We start from the raw sequence: 20,207 nt of genomic DNA, 5'->3' as shown, positions 1-20,207 counted from the left end.
ACAATGGTGCTTTTACAGGGAGACTTGGTTCTGTCTTGTTATTTCGACATTTCTTCTGCTCTTGTAGTGTAGCTTTCCGACAACACTGATAGTGACTTTGCCAGTAATGACCAGCAGAGAAAATGAGAACTGTCAGAGCTGTTAAGATTCCTTGCAGGACCATTTCTTTCTCCTCCTGGTCGTCAATCTCTCCATAATAGCAACCTCTGGGCCTTTTCCCCTTAACTACATTTTAACTACTCAAGGTGCAGGGGTTTCCAAGCCAAATATGTGATCTGCATTTCAACCTAAACCACAAACCCTGTGCCCTAACAATAGGACTGCAAGTTACAAGCACATCTCTTAAAATGAATCAGCATAAATTTGTGGGAAATTCTAAACTAAAATGGTTTGTTTTCATTCATGATGCCAACACAACTGAATGTGCTTGGCTATTCCTCTGAGGAAATTAAGATATTGCATTACTAATCTATACTGACCCTCCAGTTGGGAAAAACCCGAAGCTGTTTGTTTAAATGTGCTAATTCAACGAGCTGGCTTTGCAATCAAACATAACTGCTACATCTGGAGCCCTGGTTCTATCACAAATTAGATGAATCCCACATGATAACTGGCAACAGTTTTTTAATCTTTCTCTGCGGTGGAGTGCCGTCAGGAAAGAGAGAAGCAGAGAATTCCTGCCCGCTTCAGACCGGCCGTGTGCGTGCTGAGCTTGCACGCCGTCACCGCGGACATCGGCGAGCGGACCTACCACGCTGCCTGTGTTTGCGGAGCTGCACCCATCGGATCCAGCGCTGCAGGGCCAGCTTCAGCCTGCTCTGCGTGTGGTGAAGCTCCGCGTCCCGCATCTTCAGAACCAGCTCCGCCGCCTCCCTCCGTCTCCTCAAAATGTACTTCACCCAAGCTCTGCTTACAGGGGGCGCATCATTAATTCATCAGCCTGGGGCAGCAGCTATTCAAAAGCAGCAGCGAGACAAAGGCCCCCCCGCTGCCCAGGGGACACTGATATCAAACACATGGCAGACCTGCTCCCCCAGTGCCACTGAGCCCTCTGTGGCGTGTACACACACTCCCCTGCACCTTGTCATCGAGGGACACAGGAAGCAGAGCTCCTTTTAAAGTCCATATTTATCCCCTGCATCGCGGTAACCATGAGCTGCTGCTTCAGTTATTTTCTTCTATTTATTTTTTTCTGTCCTTTCCAGATATCCATATATCAGAATAAATGAAATACACTTACTATGACATTGCTTGGATAAACAGACTCAAATACCTAAGTAATGCATTTCATGGGTGATAGTCAAGACCACTCATAAAAATAACAGAAACTCAGTTAAGACCAGCTGAACACATTAATCTTATGTCTTCAATGAGCACAAAGGGGTTTTAGAATCAGTGTGGAAAAGCACTTACTTGAAGCACAGTTTCGTTAAATTTTTTCGGTAATATGAGTATGCCTTCTCAAACAGGTGTGATAGAGACTGTGAGAAGAAAAAATGTCCATAAATGACTGACATTCAATAAATACATCTACTAATGGGTGCCCACTCGTTTCAGAATATTACACAACAGGGTCTGGACAATTTTCAGAATCGTCCTAGATTGTCTTACACTGCAGGACAGTCAGTTAAATCATCAGTTAAGCTAGCCAATTTGAATCATCAATGGAAACAAGCATAAAAGAAACAATTAAAGAGAATTTATAAACAGACTTCACCGTGCTGTCGTCCAAGTTCCCGAAGATGCCGTGCATCATGTTTCCCTCCAGCGCAGCCATGGTAACTTGCTGCACGGCATCAATACATGCATTCCTGCAAGCACAACAATTTCGGATTTAGTAGCCTTTAGTGATTTAAACAGCAATAACATTTACATTGCATTCATTACATACATTCATTACACGTTCTTAACCAGAGAAATATCCAGCACAAGAGAACAGAAGTGTATCCATCCAACTTATATGAGCCCTTAAATGGTGCTGAAAGACATTGAAATAGTGTGCTAACGTGATTAATTGAAGTAAATGGTCTCAGTCTCACTTCTTTATAAAAACAGTGCAGTAACTTCAATGGCAGTTAAGATTAATTGTGAAAAAGTCTCAAGTATAAATGGTGAATTGTTTAAAGTCTGGAACGCTAAGGTGTCGAATAAAAAGGATGTCAGCGGTTACCAACCCCCACTGTGACATTTAGGACCAGGACACACAGGTTAGGGTGTGCTCCAGGAATTTTCCATGATGCAGAGCCTCAAACATCCCTACCCTATCACTCTGCCCGTTTGAGAGCCGCACACTCATGCCCTCTACTGCAGCCTCCTGCAGTCTACACTGAGGCCACGGACATGAAATACCACAATCTGAGTGCTTGAGGTCCCCAGCACTCAGATTAATGAGCAGCAGACCTCTGGATGTGTTTCATATCACCACGTTTGCCTGGTTTCCTGATCAGACTTTTCAACCCCATTCTGTGGCCATGCCTTTCCAAGCCTTTCCAACTGACTCTAAGGCAGGCAATGATAATCTACAGCACAGGTACAGAGGGAAGCCCTTGCAGTGCCTGTAAGCTGTGTGGATGTTTTCAAACCTATTGGGTGATCCTGTCATGTGAGCCAGTGAAGTTCTGTTCTCCATTTCTGCACTCATAATTCAGGGTGGTGGGGAAGTGGAAAATACTGCCTGCTTTAGGTTAAACGCAACCGGGAAAAGAGCTTGTGTTACATCTCACTTCAGTTCAGCTTCGGTACTGTATGAGGTCATAACTCATACTTATGACACAACGCAGGTGATTTCCAGAGGGGAGCGTTACTGCTGATGAAGACTCTAAGCCTGAAAGAAACAGCATTCCTGATCTCTTGCCTTCAGTGTGAAAATAACCCTGCACTGTTCCACGGTGCTGAAATAAACAAATTATCAATTTAAAATTGCACTGTAAATACTTCAGTCATGCACAGCTTAATGGGGACCCCAGAAACACACAAACCAGCAAGTAATTCTCCAAGTGCACTCATGTTCTCAGATTGTCATATTCTTTTCAGGAGTCAAATGTCCACTTAAAAGGATTATTACACCATGAATCCAGATTCTTGCCAGTGGGGGCATTTGCTTGGAATTTCTGCCTTTGGATTAACAGCCTGGTCCCTTTACAACAAGGCCAGCTTGTCTTTGGGAAGAATTGTGGGTTGTTCCACATTGAGTTTAAGACTAAGGAATGTCCCTCTAGACCCTAGCTGGTATGCAGGTCTGTTGGTTTTAGCACCACTCATAAGCTCTGGTGTTTATGAGAACCCCCTCGCTGAAATGGGAGAGGGCTGTTTAGCCCACCGATTTCATTCCCCTGATGCTAATTGATCCCAGGGCTCTGTTGCGCTCTTTCCTGTGAGATTTTCATGATTTGACAATGACAAGGGTCTGCGCTAATGTATTCCATATGCCGGCTGCTCTGCATTTCACTGTGCCCCTCAGGCTAATTGCACCAGATCACTGTTCATACACAGCAAAATGAATCAATCATATTGTTTCTTGGACCGGGAAAAGGTTATCTCAGTCTGATTCAGTATTTAGTCCATGAGAAATCTTTTGATGCTCAGGCTGGATTTCTATATTTAACATTACTTAGATCTAATAAAAATAACACAACCAGCTGTGTGCATTCTACAGATGCAGATCATCTGTGCTGACTAATGAGTAATGTTAAAGAATGCCTGTAAACCCGTACCTAATGCCTTTACACTTATACTGGGGTGTCCCAGTGGTGTGTTTTCCTGTAAATTTAACAAGTGTCAGCAAGCAACATACTATAACCTTTGAGTTATTGAACATTTTTTTTTACATTTAAATTCATAATGAAAAGCAGAAAGTAATGTGGGAAGCCAAAAGACAATGCTTTGCCTCCCAAGTACTTTTGGCAGTATACATGACAGTATACTAACAAGTCAGTCTCCATGTTGAGCTTTTGTACAAACAACATTGGAGAATAATTATCAGTGTTAAGGTTTCCATAATGGTACTTGTATTTTACTCCAAAAACATCCCCACATACTAAACATTCTTCTGTTGATATTCTGAGGACTGCACATAAATAACTCATTCTTTGTCCAAGAGCAACACACCAATGTTGCACTTTCCCAGCGCTGTGAAAAAACTGAAATAAAAATGCTGCCCTCTAGTGACACTTTCAGTCACAGACTTGCTACTGGATATTTCATTATATTTACATTCAATATGTTTCACCTGTAATATGAGATGATGAATGTATAGTCAGCCCAAAAACTCCATGATGTATGATCACACAAAACAACATAGGAAAATACTTGTTGTAAAAAGAAACTATCATTCTATTTATACATGTATGATTTCAGAAAAGTGTTCAGTTTTTGGATATTTAGTATTTGGATATGTCCTCCAGATCACTTGATTAATTATGACTATGAATATAGCACACTTGACTGACTTTGGCTGTTGCATAAACACTACAACATCATTACTGAGAGAGGTGATTATGCATATATGATTTAAGCTGTTGAATGGCAAGGCAAGGCTTTTGTGCCGTTGGTGTGTTGGAAAATGGATCAAGACAGCACAGCATAGCTTCCTGTCCAGGGTATCCATTGCAAATCATTTCCAATCTGGACAGACATTACAGCCACATACACTCTGCTAATGAGTATAGCAGAGTGTAGCATGAGTATAAATCAACTATCTGGGAGACCAAGAGTCACAAGACCTTGCCAGCACTGAGACATCAGCATGTCAGTGTTCAGTCTTTCTAGTAGGTGTTGAGTGACAGTAATGTCTCTCTTCCAATCAAACAGAAAAGTATGTAAGAGTTTGATTATTGCAGTTGCTGTATTTCCATGAAACGTATCATTTCATGGACCAGCTCCTTGATGTACAGTTTGTGGATTCATACCTACCAGTCAATTTCAAGGTTACAGTTTTCCTGAATTTCCATTATTTTCATCTCCAGCAACTGAAATGTAGTTTCAGGACACGCGGGACATAACCCTGTTAACAATGCCTGTTGATACAAAAATAAATACTTTAATATTCAAAACTCCCTGCCACACAAACATGAACAAACTATCACATCTTTTGCAGGTTCATGTTTGTAGGTTACAATGACAAAAGCTACATTATCATTTGCTGTTCTGCCCAGTGTTTTTAAAATCTCACAGCAGACTGAAAAAAAAAATCAAAACAGGGATTGCATATTTGTAATCAAACTGATTCATAGACTAACTGCTGGAAGTATGAAATGCTGTACAAGCAGTTAACCAACACTTTGTATAGCCTAACATCTCCTACCTGATAAACCTCAGGAAGAGAGTGTTTACTGATGAAGTCTCTGAGAGCCCCATCTCCGTTTTGCAGCGAAGCCATTTCTGGCTATGGTGCAAACAAATTAATAATAAAACTTGCAAATGTCCCCCACTGTTTCCTCAACACAACCCAGCAACTATAAACTTTTATGTACAGTTAGCTACAGTTACTAAGTAACTAAGGAAGTTTCATGCTGGTCACCTGCAAACTATTCCTGAGAAAATCTCATTCTGCAGACGCCAGAGTAAACTGCGGTCTTCGACAACAATTACAGTCAAATTATCGGGAAATCAGACACTGGTCGATCTATCTATGGTAAGGGCATGATAACAGTTCTGAGTGACTTAAAACTGACGTGCAGGTATTAATCATATTCGCTATAAAATCCACATAAGCTAAACCAAAAACAATGTTCATAAGCTTTTGCTCTTAACATACATATGAGACCGAAATAACATTGGAAGAGGCATCTAGGTAACTGCGCCAATCCTTTATAAAGTGACCGCGTAACAGATGGACAGAGATTGCAATCGCACCAAATTACTCATCCTGGTCCAAGTAAACCCCGTGAAAGGTTTTGTTCGTCCATGAGAACAAACTCCATTAGCTTGCTAGCGACAACAGAGAGGAAAAGTAGCATGATCGTCCAACGCGTCCGATCGAGGTAGATTATACAGACTTGTTATCAAATGCTTGCTTGATTATAAAAGTCACACGTGTTATTTTTGACATTTTGTAGTTGATTTTTTTATGATTCAGATTAAAATTCCAGCATGGGAGATGATGACAGCGTCATACCCAAGCTGTGTAATATGAAGGCGCTGTTAGGGATAGTTGTCGGAGCCGGAGCTTCCTATGGGATATATAAACTTGTTGTGAGCGGTAAGAGTCGTGATAATCGTGCGAAGAAGCCCAAAAATGACCATGCCGTGAGTGAAGACGATCCCGAAGCGAAGGCTTCCAGCGGCAGCGGGGCGGTTCTGCAGCCGGGGACGCTGCTGGCCAAGGTTTCGGGGCTAACGCTAGTGCATCCCAGCGAGAATCAGGCCGCGGATGTCCCTTCAGGTGAGTTTAGCTACGTAAATAAACACAAAAAGGTACTTTTAGTGAATGAGTAAACGTTACTGTAAACGAAATGTTAAAAGTAAAACCACGTGTTCTCTCAACATGGCTATCTACGTTAGGTAGCTACGGCAGGTAGCTGCCTGGCTATCTACTGTAAAGCTGGCTAACTTGCGGACTCCAGTGACAGTTGCAATACAGTTTAGTTGTTAACTTGCATATAATTATTACAGGTTTTGTAGTAATTTTTGAAAGTAATTTTTAGGACAAACGCTAACCTACAACCAGTTGGGATAGCTATGCTAGCAATCCGTGTTAGGAAACTAGGTGAGATGTATATCACAGCTACCTTGCTAACATAGATAGCTAGCATAGCTATCCCAACTGTCGGGACTGACTAACGCCAACTGGCGAATTACCTACCTGGGAAGCTTTATTTTATATTAAAAAAAAAAAACTTTTATAATTTAACAAATATTTAATTATGACGTACTTTTCAAAGCATTACTAAAATACTATCAGCTAGCACCAATAGTAAGTTGGTAGTTGTAGTAACTCAACGTCAGTTGCTAGAGCTTTAAGTAACGTTCGTGCTGAGTAATAGCTAGTAGTGTGTATTTAGCTAGTTAACGTTAACTTAATTGTATGTGTTAATTAATTAAGCTACGTTAAATAGAATTAAATAACGTTAAACAGACATTGGCGTTAACGTCAGCTGTGTGTGTAATCTTCAGGAGAAGTCTTATCTAAATCTCCGGGCAGCCTGGAACCTCAGCACCTGCAGATGCTCGTGTCGCTGCTGCACACCAGCCCCTCCGACAGGGTTCAGGTGTTGGTCACCCTTGGCAACGCTGCTGCCTTCTCCATCAACCAGGTAACGGCAGCGACTGTTCTCCACCAGATCCTAACGGTTCCATTGCAGTTTAAACTGGTTAACGGATTTAACCTGTTACCTTGGGTTTAAATTTGCGTTACCGCGCGGCAGCCCGTTGTCTTTTCTGTGGATGGACTACTGTAGTTGTATCAGTTTGCTCAGATTGTGATTGATTATTAAAAGCAACTACTGATAATGGGTTATTTTCTGAAATCACTGTAGAAAGTTACGTAATAAGACCATGTTTTCTGCAGGAGCTTATTCGTGAATTTGGTGGCCTTCACATCATCGCCAGTTTGCTGTCGGATCCTAGCCCTGATGTCAGAGTGCAGTGTTTGAACGCTCTGAATAATCTGAGCATGAATGTCAGAAACCAAGAGCAACTGAAGGTAAGGTACCTCCAAGGCTATATGCAATATATACTGGTTTCACAGATGAGCAGCAGATTATGCCAGTAGGCTGAGTATGTGTCAAATGAGACCAACGTTGGCATGATCCTCTGTCATTGGACTGATGCATACATACATACATTGACACAAAAGTAGCATTAAAATGACTGATTATCATCCCACTAAATGTTATCTTTTATGCCAATGTGATTTTGTTTTGCAGGTGTATGTGCCACAGGTTTTGGAGTTGATAGAAATGTCTCCAGTGAACTCTGACCTTCAGTTGGCATCCCTAAGATTACTGACCAACCTGTCTGTCACAAATGACCACCAGCACCTGATGAAGAATTCAATCACCTTGTTTTTGTCCTTGCTGGTTGTAAGCAATGAAACATTGCAGGTATTTATTGTGCATGCATTATTTCATTGCTATTTCAGATCTCAACAAGGAGTTTGCGCTTGTGCATATATGCAGTAGAATGTGTCATTTTTCATGTAGTTACATTCAGGTTCAAACCAACTATCTCCTATCATTAGTAAAGATCTCACACTTATTTCTCATGTTAGTAATTCTGCAATATTAATTGAACTAAATTTGAATAAAAAGTTATATTCAGTAAACTGTATATCACATGAATCTGTTGCAACAGTGACCATTAAATCAAAACACAGCACTGTATATTATTTTTTCACATAGCTAAGTAGTCACTGTAGTGAAGTTACAGCTGGGCACAGCAAATTGGTAATATTTGTAAAAGGTGTTGCCATCAACACCTTGATGTGACCTCATCTGTCTGGCTGGAAGCCATCTACCTTCCTTTTCCTTGGCCTTCCCATTTATCTTGTTTTGCCCAGAATGTGAAAGAAATGGCATTTTTAGGTTCAATACTGTTCTTTCAGGTTGTAACAAAACTCTATTTATAAACTACAGTGTTGACGTCATGTAAGCAGTTTCTTTAAATACTTAGAGATGCCACCAGGGGGAGCATTACATACTTGCCTATATACAGTATATATGTACTAGATTAGAAGCAGTCTGTTGTGTGTACATCCGCTGCATAACTGGTGGTGTGGGGACCTGGAGCAAGATGGCAGGGTCCTCAATGAGTGCGAAGTGTAACCTTGCATCTTTTCCATTCCAGACTCAGGTTTTAAAGGTACTTGTGAACTTATCTGCCAACCCAGATATGATAGAAGACATTGTGCAAGCCCAGGTAAGCCACAGTTAACATCTCTCCACTGACATGTATCCCATTTAGAAACTCGGCCATCAGCCGGGTGTTGTTTGTGTGGGCTGTACAGGACACCATTGCTATTTGTAGGAGGTATGTTCTATGAATACTATACTGCACCAATAATAAGGACTTAAAAGGGGTTTTGTATGAAGGGCTTTGTACCTGACACAAAATTTCAGGCACATTTTCAGGATAAAAACAATGCAATAATACAGTAAACAAGTTACATATATATGTGTACACATATTCTATGGACATATATAGTTTTATGTAAGCACGTGATATGTAAGAGAGGGTGGGTTGGTAAGGCGCCCTGGGGCCCAGGAACGGGGTGCTTTGCCTGGTACGAATGTCTGAAAGTGCAAACTGCAGAACCGCTAACGAGGTGTCCTCCATTAGAATGCATCTGCACTCATTTTAGAACATTGTGCCCTCACTGCAAAGAGCACATTGTGTTCAGATGACCTGGCAGACAGTCATCCTCACCTGCTGCCACCACTCACCCAGTTGGACAGGGTGGTGAGAGTGATTGATAGCTGTCTGGGCACAGTCTCAATATTATGCGCCCCTCCTTTCCTCCTTAATAATTTAATCTTCGCAGTCAATCAGGGTAAAGCTGTGACTCTAAATATCTGCCCAAGCCCTGGCCCGCAGACAGAACCAGCATTACGTCCGTCCAAACACAGAAATAAATCTTTCAGAATTTAAACTGCGAGTCCCCCTCTTGTGGCTCTCTCCCTCCCGTTGCTTGATATTAGACTGGTGAGCTGAAACCGCTGTCAGCGTTTGGCAAACGCAGGCGCATTCTTGGCAGGCGCGGCGCGCTTTTGGTGGCTGTAACGCTAAGCAGACGGCCTGGCCCCGTGGGCGCGCCCCGCGCTGTGTGTGTTTCAGGCCCCGGCCTCCCTGGTACTGCTGTTCGACGGCTGCACCACCCCGCCGGTGCTCCTGCGGCTGCTGACCTTCGTGGGGAACCTGCGGAGCTGGACGCCCTCGGCCCATGTGGCCGAGGCGCTGCAACGCAGCAAGGACTCGCTGTACTGCGTGCTGCTCGGCCCCTCCTCCCAGCTCCGCCACCGGCTGCCGCTGCTGCTCACCCACCCCGACGCACAGGTCAGCGCCCAGGTGGCCCGCCTCCTCACCTAGACCGTGCCTAACCCCGCCTTCAGCAGGAGGCCTGCCCAGGTTGACCTCCTTTCCCTCCGTCGGGCTCGCAGAGACCTTCAGACAGACAGTAGCAAGCGAACTCCGTGCGGGGGTCTCTCACTCCCGAGGACCCCTGCAGAGAGGTCCAGTGGGGAGTTTTGTTTCAGAAGTGACCACTGACTCACTGCTGAGGCGTAAAGCCAAGCGCACAGCTGCAGTTGTGTTGCTGTAGTGTACGCATTAGGGCTAGCTAGAGGGTGTACTGGTCACGCAGGTGCGGACGGGGAAAGCCACTTGCATGCCTTCAGTTGCCGTGGCACCAGGTGCACAGAGTGTAGACTACAGCAGTCTAACTGTATTCTCAGGCTGGTTTACCTGATCAGAGATGCCAAGACCGATAACGTGCAATGCTGGATGTGTTGTGTCCTCGTAACTCATTTAAAGTAGGAACACCAGAAAGATTTCTTTTAATGGATTGATCATGTAGTAGCTATTGTCTACGTGTCTTTTCCGGACTTGTAAAAAGTTAAAATGATGCGAGAATGTTTGCTTTGAATCAATAAATATTTCAAATGTCTGAAGTCTTTCCTCACTGTTTCTGTGAATTAAAAATGAAATCCTTTTAATGCTTATTCCTAGACAGTTTGTATTGTCTTTTTCCAAATGTGACCCATTGATGATCTCATTTTCCCCACGTTGGACAGTAAAATCTGCTTATAATCAGCACCATTCACCATGTTTTTTTTTGTTTTGGTCTCTCGACCACAATCAATCATATGCTATTGAACAAATGCACAGAGCTGGCAAGCGATTTCACGGGTTTTTATTTACCAATGAGTTATAGGCGAGTGTAGGCAGTACCAGAAAAGCGGGGCTCTTTACAATAGTGCCAGGTCAGCACTGATCACACAGCTGAAATGCTAACTGCCATACCGAAACACATGAGAACAACAGGGGCAGGCCAGTGGAAAGAAACAACATTCACAGATCGGCTGTTTTAATCAACAGTATTTATTTAGAAAACCAAAGATGGTTAGTGAATACAAAAAGCTCAGATTTTATTATGTACATAGTGAAAGTGAAAGGCTACCATATTTACATGTGCTGTACACAGCATACTGTCTTTGCAGTCCTGACATCAGAGGTTAGATGTCCTTAACGTCATAGTAATGGGGGTAATGGATGCGGGCTGCACCAGGAGTACTTAAAGCCCAGATGTGCTGTAAAATGCCTTGGCATGTTTTCAAAATAACCAAATGTACACATTCATAGGCAGGCTTAAAACAGAGGCCCGCCCAAATGCAAAAACACCTCAGCACAAAAAGAAGAATTACGACGTGCACCAAAACACTACTGCAGAAGTGTGTGTGTAATGTAAAAGCTGCAAAGTAAAAAGAGCCAAACTCTGAATGTATCTGAGTAAAGTCAGGGCCCAAGTGCTCCAGTCCTTTTAGATCACTGGAAAGACTCACAACAAACATGGCACTAACAGCAAAAGTTCCACAATTCTGTAATTCAGTATCTGCAAATAGTAACCATTAATATGAGCCATTAGCTTTACAGAAAGGCATTGTTTCAAATAACCTGCTTGTTTTCCAGGCACCAAAGTCTTGTGTAGTGGTTACTTGTATGTTGGGCGATACTGCGATTTGTATCGCCATAGATAGTGTTTCAGGCGCCTTTTCACACAAATCGTGGAGATCGTCCTTCAAATTTTGCTGAAAAGCTAATTCAGGTGTGAACTTTACATTTAGCCAGCTATGGATCCATATTATGAAAGAGATATCACACACAAAGTGTAATTGGTATTAAAAAGATTTATGAAAATTTCATCACCCCTGATTTATCAGGGACTGCTATCTCAGCTGAAACACAAATTGACAAAGGAACACTGGATTGGAAATAATCGTTTTATAATTTTTTTTTACTGAAAAACCTTAACTGGCAGAACTGACAAAACTATGGATCCCTTTTATAAAAGCAATATGGCACTCAAACCCACAGTAGCGATATGCCTACTAATACCCCCTAACCGTGCCAATATTGATGATATACCACAGGTTCTCGTCCCAGGTCACTTTCTTCACTCTCCTCAAGAAACAAGTGAGGGAGTTGAGAAAACTACTCTGGACTCAGGGGAGAATCTGATTCCAAAAAAAGGTTCAACCTCTAATTTGGAACTAGTTTCGGATTCACGCAATCTGACATGGGCTATGGCCACAGCTGACATAGGAGAATGGCCCTCCCTTGGTACTCCATGCTCAAAAACATGAAATCAACTCCAGTTTAAAAAATAACAGAAAATATTGTCACACATATTTTGTATCAAAAATTGTGATATTATTGGCATTTAGCAGACACTCTTATCCAGAGCGACTTACATCATCATTATGATTTTTTTGCCATATAATCCCCCGTATTTTTAAGTATTGCTAGTATATTTGTGTCCTCATCTTATTGAGATGAGAGATAAAGTACATTTATCATTTGGGTAAGAGAAGAAAGCTTGATTTAACTGGTCTGAGACATTTTGAAGGGCCTAAAAAAACGCCCAGATGAATATTCATCTCATGGTGTCGAATACAGTTCCACTGTATTTCCAATCACTGTTCATAGCATAGCCCAACACTTGCTAACGCTTAGTGGTGTATACATTTTGGGCCAAGGAACACCGGATTGGGTGTTCTTAAATTATGAAAGCACACTACCAATAACCGGAGGGAGGGGAGTTGTGACAGGTTCCATCCAATCATTCAAACACTTCTTCAGAATTCAGAAGTCTGGACTCGCCATGCTTTAAAAGGAAGAAGTTATCTTCATTGAGTCCATACTTCTCCAAAGCTTCCTTCAGCTTCACTGGCGGTTCCAAGTAATACTGCAAAATGCAATAACAGCAGCATTAAAAACCAAAAGCACGGCACTTAAAAATATTTTCTCCATACCAATATCATGGTTTCTGAAACACCTGGACAGAGTGAAAGTGTATTTGGAAAGCTGTGCGTTGAATCTTTTTTTTTTTCTGTCGAGGCTGCATGGATAACTGCACCTGTAAGCAAAACCAGCAGACAAAAGGCCATTCTAATGCCTGCTGATAGGATAATTGCCTGGATATGGCCTGTTGAAACAGAGCACAGTGAACCGCTCTACATGCCCACACTCGACACCACTGCGCATATCATCACTGGGGCTCAGGTAACTTCCTGTCCACGGGCACTGTGACCCACACGGCACAAAAACAAACAAAAAGAGGAACATTAACTTTCCCCTCCACTGACTTCCTTCTGTGGGACCGGAGTGTTTGCGGTCTGAGGACATTCATGTACATTTTTTATTTTTGTTGAAGTGCTTTTATCTTTAATGGGTTCTATTAAAATGCCTCAGAGAAAACTGTGGTATTGAAATATGCCGTTCGCATACCCATGTTTGATAGGTGACTACCACCAGATATAGCTTATAAGTGGTGAAACACAGTTTGATCCTTTTTGCACCAAAGAGCAGTTTATTACAGATATAATTATACTTTAACACTGAACGCCAATGAGGATGAGTAAAAGAAACTAATTATAACAGGTGTCTCGTCATTCTTTAAATTATGACATTTCCTCTCTGCCCACTGGTGAGGTGAGTTCCAGCACCAGAGCAAAACAGACTCATTAAGTTCAGATAATCTGTTTCTGTTAGCTTTAGAGATGGTTGGTTACACAGTGCCTGTATGCCTGATTCCCCCTGTATGGGTCCCATTATTTAATATAAAGCAAAGCTCACATCACTCATGAAAAAGCTTGCAGCATTGTTCACACCAAACAACTGCAACTTTGTGTCCCAGCAAGCTTCCTTACAGTTAGAGGCCACAGCCTTGAACACACCAGCCAGGGCTTCCAGGATATGGTGGATTTATATTCCAGTCAGAGACAAACACAAAAAAGAGAATGCTTCCTTTCTCCACATGAAGGCTGTATTGATTTATGAGGCTGTAACTGACCCCCCCCCAGCACTGACACACACACACACACAGCTGAGCACTCTTGCTCTGTTCTGTGACCTTCAGTCTCCAATTCTGCACAGACAGCAACAACTACTGCAACCCAAAGCCTGGTCTTGCCTGGCTTCAAAGGTGCAGTTGTCTCTTTTGATTTTAACCCATAAACCTTGATTAGGTGCACGTGACCTTTTGCATTAGAATATACTGACCTATATCTTCGCCCGTTTTTACTGAAGACATACACTAAAAAGGACTGACTTCACTTATGGGCATTGGGTTCTCCGAGAAAAGATATCATACAGCAGCACCCAAATTTAAAAAAAAAAAAACACCTTTTGTGCTGGTACAGTCACGCCATGTAAAAAGGCCTCTTTCATCCACGCCTTGATGCTACAATTCGATATAATAAACTGAGGTAAAAGTTATTCTCTGACAACAGCCCCTCACAGAGCTCATGTGGTGTTAACACTGTGACCTCTCTTGGCTGGACACCCTGTCTGCGCCGAGCGCTCACCTCGTAAGCTAAAGCGAAGGTGCCCCAGTGTATGGCGACGGAGTGCTTGGCCTGGACGTCGATGTGGATCCGCACAGCCTCCTCCGGGTCCACGTGCTGTGACCTCATCACGTCCCTGCAGGAACACACAGGTCAGAAGCGAACAGTCAGAAGTACAAATCATAATGTCAGAAACAGATCAATGAGAAACACATCCTACACACTAACTCACAAATTTACATTACATAACATACATAACATTACTGGCATTTAACAGATGCTCTTATCCAGAGTGACTTACACAGGTTAGAGTTTTTACATGCTTTCCATTTATACTGCTGGATATTTACTGAGGCAACTGTGGGTTAAGCACCAAGGGTACAGCAGCAGTGCCCCAGCAGGGGATTGAACCAGCAACCTCTCGGTTACGAGTCCTGCTCCTCAGACAGAATGAACAGAATGAACCGTGACACACAAATCTCCCACAGCAGCAACACGGGCTGGCTGCAGCGCTCATCTCGCAAACGCACCTGGGCAGGTACGCGCCGATGGGGATGGCGGCCAGGTCGAAGGGCCCAAAGCGCTTCCCGATCTCCTCGAAGACGGAGCAGTAGCCCGTGTCGCCGGCGAAGTAGAAGCGGTTGCCGGGCCCCAGCACGGACCAGCTGCACCACAGCACGCGGTTGTCGTCCACGGGCGTGCGCTTGCACCAGTGCTGCGCGGGCGTGCAGACGAAGGTGACCTCGTCGTGGCCCGGGACGCAGTTCTCCTCCCACCAGTCCAGCTCGATGACGTTCTCGCAGCCCCGCTTCTGCATCCAGTCCAGCAGGCCGAGTGGCACGAACCAGCGCAGGTCGGCGCCGAAGCGCGCGTTCAGGCTGGCCACCGAGCCCGCGTCCAGATGGTCGTAGTGGGTGTGGCTGATGAGCACCGCATGCACCCGGGGCAGCTGCGCCACCGTGCAGGCCGGGTCCCGGTACCGCCGCGGCCCCACAAACTGCAGCGGCGACGCCCGCTGGCTGAACACCGGGTCCGTCAGCACCACCAGGTCGTCCATCTCCACCAGGACCGTGGCGTGGCCCAGCCAGGTCACCCGGATCCCGGAGCCGATTCGGCCCACCTGCTCGGGGTTCTGCACAAAGAAGGGCTCCAGTATGGGCAGCTCTCGGTCCAGCACCTGAGCAGCATACAGGCACAGACACACCTGTAAGGACACAGCCTCTCTGCCAGGAGCATTCAGGTAACACAAAGAAAGCCTTCATTCCCCTGTGTGTCTAAAAGTACAGAAATAGCACTGTATATGGCACTGAATTAAGGACTGCTGTAGACACTGCCAGAACTACTCCAAACAGGGGCATACAAATTTACAGGAAAACTAAGTACGCTGGATCCTCCACAATATTATAAATCACTGCTGCACACAGCTGTGTGGCAAAGCTCCAAACAGAATCAAAATCCACACAGTAATACTGCAGGTATTGCACAGGCTTGCAAACTTAGTAAACTTTCTGATTTAGTCTGAAGTTTCTTAGTTAAAGATAAAGTTGAGGATTTTTTTTAAAGCTGCCATTTTAAAATGTTTTTGTATGTCATTAGTGATGATCGGATTAAAAAAAAAAAAAAAAAAGTCAAATGCCAGTGCAAAGACACTGATGACATATTTTTTACAGGTACTAGCTTTACTTTGAAACCTAAAGCGATCAGACTTACCTTCAAATTAAAACACCCCTAAAATTATCTACCAGCGTTGTTACTATAGCAGTAGGTAATATTTAGGAAGTGGAGAGCAGCTTCTTGTGGGCTCTGTATTGAGCCTGGCACAAATAAAGCCCTGCTGCTAGGGAAACAGGAGTATCAATGCTGCATCTTATTGCAATCCCTATTAGGCATGCTCAGCAAGTACTCTAACTGCCACAAGTTCAGCTGGGTTGGGTGCCATCCCTAGCAAACCATTCCTAACAAATAAGCGCCCCACAGTCTGAGTGCAAACCTACTGCCATTTTTTAATTGCTCTGAAATATTTAGTGAGGCCTGTCATCCAGCCAAACAGGTTTGTTGGTGAGGCAGCATCGAGTGTGTTTGCATGGTTGTTTCCAAAACAGCAGTATAAATGACAATCGTTATGAATACTGTTGCCTCAATGCTGTAAAATGCCCCACATGCAAAAGGACAAGTGAAATGGACATCGTAGTTATAAGTGACTGCCACCAAGCACAGGGAGGTCCATATGGCTACCTCTTTAGACGAGGGGACGTTGCTGTGGTTCTTGTCCAGGAAGAAGAACCTGAAGATGGTGGAGTAGGAGGGGAACTTCCACGTGGGCCAGGGGTTGACGAAGCGGCCACTTTTGTCCCTCTTGGACTTGGTGACGTCCTCCTCCAGCCGGTAGTCCAGGCGGAAGCTCTTCCGGGAGGAGCGGGAGGACCGGGAGGAGCTGCTCTTCCGGGAGTCCTGGGCGGGGACGTCCCGAGGCCTGACCACGGCCTGCTCGCCCCCCTCCGCCCCTCGGCTGCCCCCCTCCACAGCCTGCTCGCCCCCCTCCGCCCCCCCGCTGCCCCCCTCCGCCAAGCTTTTCTCTTCCTCCACTTTCTCCATAGGGCCACCCAATGCTCTGGACCTGCATGAGACACATCCCATAATTACAACACTGTCTGCAGAGTCACCCCAGCAACAGGACAGCACACTGCACAGGAGACCTTTGCCATTTGCAATGCTAAACATTCCCCTGACAGCATTCCCCTGACGGCATTTCCTGCTCCCAGCTTCACTCCTGGGGAGGAGAGAGCTGCTAGAACAACTGCACTCCTACACTGTCAGTACATTTAACGCATGCTTACTGCATTAATACTTTACATTAACTGTGTTTCTGTATCAGATGCAAATCCACCTTGTATATAAACCTTTAGGATGGGTACCGATACATCGGTACAGGATCGGACAGCATTCCTGGATTTCACCATTTTCCAGGATCTCCAGAATGTGCACCACGTGAATGACAGGGGTCTCCTTCATTTAGGTATCTAACTACCTTCTTCTGCCCTTCTGCCCTAAAAATGCTGTTTAGTGATTTGCTGTTTTACTTTCAAAGAAAACAACATATATAATAACCCATAAGGCCTTCTAAATACAAAGGAATGTTACAGATAACGCTAGCTTGCGTCAGTCCATTAGAAATGCGAAATTAACAGAGTTATTCCAGGCAAAAAGGAGTTCATTGTGACCAGACTGTAGTATTGCATAGCTTATTACAATAGAGGTCTGTACACTAATCACAAGGAATGCATTTATAGGAGGTTAAGACAAAGTTGGGGGAATGCCAGTATTTTTTTTGAGAATGCAACTGACTGACTGACCTCTGCTGAAGGCAAACAAACCAAACACCTACCAGATGTAGATCAGTTTGTTTTATCGTGGGATTTGAGTCAAGTACAACACATTTTATAGGAATTGTGGTCATTCTGCAGAAGAGAGGAGGCTGGAGGCCTAGCTGATTTTTAGAAGCATTTCTTTAATCAATTCTTTTTTGAAATCCTTTTCTTCTGAGATTCTTTTTGACTTTTCTGAAGTCATTACGGGCTGTTATATTGGTTTTTAATGTCCTTGGGATATTACTAATGCCTTTGTTTAAAAGGCTCCATATGCTTCCAGCACTAATGAGTGTTCGCATAATGAAGATGATGAACTGTGGTTAGAGAGGATTAAACAGCGGCATGCCTCTGAGAAAGTCTCCAAACAGGCCTCTTAAGCTGCTGCTATTGTACTGCTCTTTACAGCATCCCCATCCACATGATGTGCTAACACACCTTCTTCCGTATGTGGCATGTTAACACACGCACATGGTTATATTCCTGTCCCAGTCACACAACTTCCATGTTAACACAGAACATTATTCTGTTATTTTATCTTTTAACACTTGCATACCGTATTGCAGGAAATAATGCAGAATGGGGCAGTGAGGAAGACTGCGCGTTATTACCATTATTACGGTTTGAATCCCATTAGAGAAATAAGCCTGAGGCTATCTATGCCACGCCCATCGTATTTGCTTTGATGTTTCCCAGCAGACTCACTCATAAGATCTTTCTTTCCCGGCTTTCCATTTGCAAAGGTTATTACAGGGAGGTTCACTTTCTCCTGACATGAGGATTAGAGTAAATCTGAAATAGGTGTGACCAGGAGACATGTGATGCTCTGCACATTCTTTTGGAATGATCGCAGGCTGCGTGCATCAAACATCAGTGCTGTCCGCACTCTTCAACGACAGACAGGCACACAGCAGAACCTGTGCTTGTCAACGTCTACCGACATATTGTGGTCGTAATTAACTGTTCAATTCCTTAGTTCCTCGTTCGCATTACACTTCACGCTTTAACGGGGGCTACTGGTGCCCTATTTAAATCCACCTCCGAGAAGAACATCTACTTTGCAGGGGGAAGGAGTCAGATTCATATGAATATGCTCTGTTGCTATGACAATACACCCACGCATACAAATTTAGTAAAGATAAAAACGGCATGGAGTTCACTTAGGAACCAGTGCTGCAGTATATAAAGAGAAAGGCAGTGTTGGTATATAGCAACTCTCTCCACGGTATTCAGTAGAAAGCATGAAGCCTACTCAACAGGCAGGAGTACAGGTGAACCCGAGACAGGAGAGGATACCTTGTCCATGTTTTGAATATACTTTACTGTGCCCGGCCAACCAGACAGCTGCTCAGTACGGCGTGTATGAAGAATGCCGCTACTGAACGTTATCTTCCTGGTGATGAAGAGGAAAAGATGTCTCCTCTTCAAACTTGGGTTTCAGAACAGCCGTCAGTTTAGCACCCTTATTTTTCAGGTAATGGATTAGGACCGACGTTCAAAGTTAATTTGTTTCTTCAAATCTTGTTTCTTAAAATTTCCACTTCACAATAGTTTGAGTTTAAACCTGGGAGTTAATACATGCCCAGTCAAAATTTAATCCGTCGGTTATTCCACGTTTCAATATTGTTTATATCTCCATTAAAATAAATTCAACAGTGGAGGTACAAACTTCCTGTCCAGTAAATTGTGTAGCTCGGTGGACCGGGAACAGTGCGTATTTAAAAAAAATGCAATGAACAAAATTAGTTACCAAATGCACAGTTTTAAAGCCATGTAGATGTACGCAGTAGAAACGTACCTCCACAGAACGGATACAGGACACAATGGTCCAGCCAATCTTTGCGCGTCAACAGGGGCAGATCATTAAAAGAGGGTAGAGAACTTCAACCTCGTCCGTTCGGAGGCGTTTCACACTGGCCACGAACCAAATAAAATAAAGTAAGATTAGATTAAATCTTTTCCTATCGTCGCACGCTTGACATTCCTGCTCCTCTGTACTCCTCCTCCACCAAGACAAAGGGGGCCGAGAACTGAACCGGGAAACCCAACTTGGGAATGCAACTTTATGTAGAGCTGGTCAAATCTAACTCTTAAACGTGTTCGAATCCGCGACAAACTGCCCCAACATGTAGCCCATCGACTTGAAAAGATCCATCCATGAGATCACAGCCCAAAACGCTCGTCTTTGAAGATTTCGTCTGCAAGCTAACGTTTAATATACAATGATGCGATGCACGGGAGAGACTATACAAAGGAAGCCAGCAGTTCCTAACGGGATCAAGCGACGTAAAATCACATTGTTTCATTCAAGAAATGGTTGCGACAAATATAGCAAAGACGAACT

At 43.8% G+C, this 20,207-nt stretch overlaps 3 protein-coding genes across 3 annotated transcripts in view; 1 reads left to right on the top strand and 2 right to left on the bottom strand.

Moving 5' to 3' along the window:
- The window catches only part of fbxl13 (F-box and leucine-rich repeat protein 13), a 37,481-nt gene extending 32,104 nt beyond the window's left edge, over positions 1–5,377 (bottom strand). The window contains exons 1-5 of the mRNA XM_036518510.1: positions 5,303–5,377; positions 4,912–5,015; positions 1,718–1,811; positions 1,414–1,481; positions 752–906 (exon numbers count right to left, since the gene is read on the bottom strand). Coding sequence (XP_036374403.1) covers positions 752–906; positions 1,414–1,481; positions 1,718–1,811; positions 4,912–5,015; positions 5,303–5,377 — 496 coding nt within the window. The remainder of the gene's footprint in view (positions 1–751; positions 907–1,413; positions 1,482–1,717; positions 1,812–4,911; positions 5,016–5,302) is intronic.
- A 573-nt stretch (positions 5,378–5,950) lies between these two features.
- Positions 5,951–10,531, top strand: armc10 (armadillo repeat containing 10). The gene is made up of 6 exons (XM_036518261.1): positions 5,951–6,382; positions 7,114–7,253; positions 7,508–7,642; positions 7,866–8,042; positions 8,785–8,856; positions 9,772–10,531. The coding sequence occupies exons 1-6, from the start codon at positions 6,091–6,093 to the stop codon at positions 10,021–10,023; spliced, it is 1,068 nt and encodes a 355-aa protein (XP_036374154.1). The 5' UTR covers positions 5,951–6,090; the 3' UTR covers positions 10,024–10,531.
- A 369-nt stretch (positions 10,532–10,900) lies between these two features.
- Positions 10,901–17,045, bottom strand: napepld (N-acyl phosphatidylethanolamine phospholipase D; the record flags this gene model as incomplete). The annotated part of the gene is made up of 4 exons (XM_036518509.1): positions 10,901–12,898; positions 14,520–14,634; positions 15,029–15,675; positions 16,734–17,045. Coding segments are annotated over 4 exons (1,200 nt in total), but the record flags the coding sequence as incomplete, so codon positions are not given.
- Positions 17,046–20,207: the final 3,162 nt, after the last annotated feature.

This window comes from Megalops cyprinoides, chromosome 23 (genome assembly GCF_013368585.1).
Source record: "Megalops cyprinoides isolate fMegCyp1 chromosome 23, fMegCyp1.pri, whole genome shotgun sequence".
Lineage (NCBI taxonomy): Eukaryota > Metazoa > Chordata > Actinopteri > Elopiformes > Megalopidae > Megalops > Megalops cyprinoides.
The sequence above is the reverse complement of the archived record's forward strand: the minus strand, read 5'-3'. Positions and strand labels throughout refer to the sequence as shown.

Bases quoted from the DNA above. Each gene is read 5' to 3' on its own strand.
- armc10 (XM_036518261.1), top strand. From the start codon at position 6,091: ATGGGAGATGATGACAGCGTCATACCCAAGCTGTGTAATATGAAGGCG. The intron at 7,254-7,507 runs GTAACGGCAGCG...TGTTTTCTGCAG, and splicing joins CTGCCTTCTCCATCAACCAG to GAGCTTATTCGTGAATTTGG. The intron at 8,043-8,784 runs GTATTTATTGTG...TTTCCATTCCAG, and splicing joins TAAGCAATGAAACATTGCAG to ACTCAGGTTTTAAAGGTACT.